At 48.4% G+C, this 539-nt stretch overlaps 1 protein-coding gene across 1 annotated transcript; it reads right to left on the bottom strand.

Annotated features, from left to right (window-relative positions):
• Positions 1 to 3: 3 nt before the first annotated feature.
• Positions 4 to 518, bottom strand: LOC113745322 (E3 ubiquitin/ISG15 ligase TRIM25-like; the record flags this gene model as incomplete). Its single annotated transcript, XM_027276852.1, has 1 exon — positions 4 to 518. A coding segment is annotated over exon 1 (501 nt), but the record flags the coding sequence as incomplete, so codon positions are not given.
• Positions 519 to 539: the final 21 nt, after the last annotated feature.

The following is a 539-nucleotide window of genomic DNA, read 5'->3' as shown; positions in this document are numbered from 1 at the left end:
GTCGGTCTTACAGAACAGCTCCAGCTGTTTATCGTGCTTCGTACACATCCTGCCTTCCAGGTTCTCCACAGGGTCGATCAGCTGATGTTTCTTCAGACCTGATGTTGTCAGATGAAGCTCTAGGTGAGTCTCACAGTAGGAGACCAGACACACCAGGCAGGACTTCAGGGCCTTCAGTTTGGTTCCAGTGCAGACGTCACAGGGAACTTCTCCTGGTTTGGAAACTTGTTGCTCTGAGCTGCTGCTGCTGGCTTTCTGTTGAGCTGACTGTCTGAACTGAGCAGCCATCTCAGAGATGAAAGTATTGACCCGCAGCTCAGGTTTTGTGGAGAAAACATTTTTACAGTTGGGACACTGACACGGGAAATTAATATTCCAGTGTTCAGTGATGCAGGTTTTACAGAAGTTGTGTCCACATGGTGTGCTGACTGGATCAGTGAACACATCCAGACAGATGGAGCACAGAAACTGATCTTCAGTCAGCAGACAGCTGGCAGCAGACATATCTACACTGTGAGGACAGAAAGTGTGAAAAGACA

This window comes from Larimichthys crocea, unplaced genomic scaffold (genome assembly GCF_000972845.2).
Source record: "Larimichthys crocea isolate SSNF unplaced genomic scaffold, L_crocea_2.0 scaffold64553, whole genome shotgun sequence".
Lineage (NCBI taxonomy): Eukaryota > Metazoa > Chordata > Actinopteri > Sciaenidae > Larimichthys > Larimichthys crocea.
This window is presented reverse-complemented; position numbering and strand designations above follow the sequence as displayed.